Consider the following 4,094-nt stretch of genomic DNA (forward strand, 5'->3'; position numbering starts at 1 on the left):
GAGATAACCCTAACTCATTTATTTTCTCTGTCTAAACTTTCGGTTAACATGGTATCAGAGCCTTAGGGTTTTCTAATCCCTGGGGTTCTCTATCAGCCTCCATCTTCTCCGCCACCCGTAACCGAACACTAAATTGCCGCCAACAAAAGTACAATATTCGGTGGTGGATCTCCTAGCTACAGGAGATCCTACCCAGTCTACAGCATTAAATCCTTCCAACCTGATATGCCCATGCTTCTTGAATAGGAGGCCTTTCCCTGGTGCCCCTTTCAAGTAGTGAATAATCTGAACCATTGCTGCAAGGTAGGAAGTACGGGGTGAGCTCATATGTTGGCTAACAACACCAACAACATATGATATATCTGGATGAGTGACTGTAAGATATATGAGCTTACCCACTAGCCTCCCGTATCTGCCAGGATCATCTAACAAAGCCTCTTCTTCTGGAAGAAGTTTCACATTTTGGTACATTGGAACTAAGGCAGGTTTCACAACCTGTCTCCTCAAGAAGATCCAACACATATTTCCTTTGTGAGAGAGAGAGAGAGAGAGAGAGAGAGAGAGAGAGATACCTCTAGTAGAATGGTCCACCTCAATGCCAAGAAAGTATCTAAGACATCCCAGATCTTTGGTTGTGAACTCTTTCTGCAAGAATGTCTTCAGTTTGTGTATCCCCGCTGAATCACTACCTGTAATGATAATGTCATCAACATACACTATCAATAGAACACAACCAGCACCTGACTGATAACTGAAGATAGAGTGATCAACAACACATTGCTTCATGCCAAAGCGCATGGTAGCATCGCTAAACCGGCCAAACCAAGCTCTAGGGGACTACTTCAGGCCATACATAGATCGCTGCAACCGATACTCTGAGGAGGACATCTCGCCCTGAGCAACATACCAAGGAGGTTGCTCCATATACACCTCCCCAATAAGCTCTCCATGTAAGAAGGCATTCTTCACAACTAACTGATGTAGGGGCCAGCCGTTGTTAACTACAAGTGAGAGGAGAACCCTGACAGATGGTATTTTGGCAACCGGGGAAAATGTCTCATGGTAATCAATTCCAAAGGTTTGAGTATAACCTTTGGCAACTAGGTGCGCCTTAAGGCGCTCAACTGTCCCGTCAGGTAAGTGTTTGACGTTGTAAACTTAGCGGCAACCGACGGACCGAGCTCCCGGTGGAAGGGGAACCAAATCCCATGTATGATTGGCCTGAAGGGCTCCATCTCAAGGTCCATAGCCGCACTCCAACCAGGATGATCAAGAGCTGCTGGCAAGGACTGTGGCACAAAAACAGAAGACAAAGAAGATACAAAACTCTGAAACATAGGGGTCAGAGAATCATAGGAAACAACTGAGGAAATAGGATGAGCAGTACTATGAGAACGAGTACGTGAGGCAATGGGAGAATCTACAGGTACCTGAGAAGAGGTAGTCGTGATCTCCGGTTGAGATGCCGATGGCGCAGGAGGAGGCTGATGGGATGTAGACTTCGACTTGCGTTGATATGTCTTTGTAGGAGCTGGAGGAGGAGCCTCTGGAGCCTTTAATGAAGATGAGGGCTCATAAAATGTGCTAGATGGAGGAACCGACAAAGGAGGAGCCGAGAAAGGAGAAGGCATGCAAGACTCAGGAACCGGCAAAGGAGGAGACGAGGAAGGAGAAGGTATGGGGTCTGGAAGAGCTAGACGAGGAAGCGGGATGTTCGAATCAAGAACTGCCGGACAATCCTCATGAGGAGTGATAAAGTAAGACTCGAACTCAAAAAATGTGACATCGGCAGAGACAAATGACCTACGTAAGCGAGGACTGTGGCACCAATAACCTTTCTGGGTCCGAGAATACCCAAGAAAGATACATCGCTCAGCGCGAGGGTCCAATTTATCTAATTCAGGGCCGAGGTTGTGGACAAAGCACACACAACCAAAGACCCGAGGGGTGAGAGGAAAAGGGTCATGCTGGGGATGTAACAAGGCGAATGGGGATGAACCACCAAGGATAGAGGAAGGAAGTCTATTGGCAAGTAAGCGGGCTGTAAGGAGGGCATCACCCCAATAGGTCTTAGGGACACCCATTTGAATGAGAAGAGTGCCGGTCCCATCCAGTAAAGATCTCAACCTACGTTCTGCCACACCATTTTGTTGGGAGGTGTGAGCACATGAAGATTGGTGGATGATGCCACGAGTAGAGAGGAATTCTTGGAAGCCATTAGATTGTGAAAAGTACTCCCGAGCGTTATCAGTGCGCAAACGTTTGATTGAACGACCAAACTGATTTGTAACCTCGGCATGAAAGGTGCGAAAGACAGAGAAAACCACCGAGCGGTCATTAACCAAATAAAGCCAAGTCATGCGAGAAAAATCATCAATGAAGACAATGAAATATCGGTATCCAAAAAGAGAGGTAGTCCGCGCGGGACCCCATACATCAGAGTGTACTAACTTGAAAGGGTGCGAGACTCTACTAACAAGTCTAGGAGGAAACGACACACAACGGTATTTGCCAAGCTCATAGGCCTCGCACTAAAACTGTTGAATGGGGGTAGGAACAATGGAGGTCCACTGTAGATGCTCGAGGCAAGGATGACCAAGGCGACAGTGCCACTGATAGGCATCGATGGAGCTATGCAAAACAGTACTGGAAGGGCCACAGTCGAGACGATAAAGCACATCCACTTCACGTCCCGAACCAATCGTTTTCCCAGTCGAGAGATCCTGAAATAAACAATAAGATGGTTAAAATGAGACAGAGCAATGAAGATGTTTGGTTAGCTGACTAACTAAAAGTAGGCTAAAAGGGGACTTAGGAACACATTAGACAGAGGATAAGGTAATGCCAGGGCGTGGAGAAATACTGCCAATACTAGAAATATGAGAAGTACTCCCATCAGCAAGAGTAATAGACTGCGAGGATAGGGGCCGAAAGGAACTAAGAGATGAAGAAGTATCTGTCATATGGTTCGATGTCCCGGAATCAATGATCCAGGAGTTGGAGCTAGAAAGAAAAGAGGCAGGAAACTACCTGGCTGGGCAAAGACGGCACTTTGCGGGCGACGGGATAATCGAAAGCGCTGGAACTCATCATAATCAGTGCGAGAGACAAAGAAGCCCTCAGAAGGGGCGGCTGTACTGTGCTGTGAAGAGGAAGCCAATATAGCTGAAGGAGCAGAAGCCAAATGGTGTACAGAGTGAACGACGCGAGGCTCAGGAGGCGGATGGAGCTCGGGATGAAGAGCATAACAAGTGTCAAGATAAGGTCTCTCCCGCCAACAATGAGAGCAATATGGACGGGGACGACCACCAGTATCACGGCTGCCAGTAAGATCCCGACCACCAACACGTACACTACGACGACAACCACGGCCAAAGGTACCGCCACCACGGGTAGCACGATCACTAATGCTATAGGCAGCAATAGTAGATCCATCAAAGGAATCAGAATGAGTAGAGACGCTAACGAGGCACCGCTCAGCGTTTGAATAGTCCTCCATGAGAGAGGGCACATAATGAGGAGGGAATGACGCATCCACCAATGAAGAAGAGCTAGGTAAAGATGAAGATAATGTAGAGGGACGAACCGAAAAGGTCAGGCTAAGAGAGGGATCCGCAATAAATGGAGGATCCATGAAGAGAAAGACAGAAGAAGGAGCTCAAACACTACGACTGCAGAGCCCGAAAGGAAGAGGGGCCACTAGATGAGCCAAGAGAGAATATCGCGGCTCCTATGACAACCACTACAACCGAAAGTGGCAGGAGGCATGATAAAGCCTCGAAGAGAGAAATACATAAATATACAAAGGAATCGGATCCGCGGAAAGAGTTATGGGGACTAAAATGTTTAGGCCATGAAGGAAAGGGACAAAAAGAAAGGAAAAAGGAAGAAAAGGAGAAGAGGACTATGGTTTTAGAATATGTAGGGCTTCAAATGGTGGAGGTTGGGGTGGAGGAGGTGGTGGTGGTGGTGGTGGAGGAGGTGGAGGTGAAGGGTGGTAGTGGTAGTGGTGGAACTATAGCGGTACTGTAGCGGTCACTGTAGTACTGTAGCGAGTTATTGTAGCAGGGAGTGGAGGAGAGGATATGGGAGGA

At 47.7% G+C, this 4,094-nt stretch overlaps 1 protein-coding gene across 1 annotated transcript; it reads right to left on the reverse strand.

Moving 5' to 3' along the window:
• Positions 1 to 1,100: 1,100 nt before the first annotated feature.
• On the reverse strand, positions 1,101 to 2,360 carry LOC143878999 (uncharacterized). The gene has a single exon (XM_077381207.1). It carries the CDS (start codon positions 2,358 to 2,360, stop codon positions 1,101 to 1,103), a length of 1,260 nt encoding a protein of 419 aa, XP_077237322.1.
• Between the last annotated feature and the right edge of the window lie 1,734 nt (positions 2,361 to 4,094).

This window comes from Tasmannia lanceolata, unplaced genomic scaffold, assembly GCF_043159265.1.
Source record: "Tasmannia lanceolata isolate RefF3 unplaced genomic scaffold, GAP_Taslan_0.1 ptg000006l, whole genome shotgun sequence".
NCBI classification, from domain to species: Eukaryota; Viridiplantae; Streptophyta; class Magnoliopsida; order Canellales; family Winteraceae; genus Tasmannia; species Tasmannia lanceolata.

Bases quoted from the DNA above. Each gene is read 5' to 3' on its own strand.
- LOC143878999 (XM_077381207.1), bottom strand. From the start codon at position 2,360: ATGACTTGGCTTTATTTGGTTAATGACCGCTCGGTGGTTTTCTCTGTC.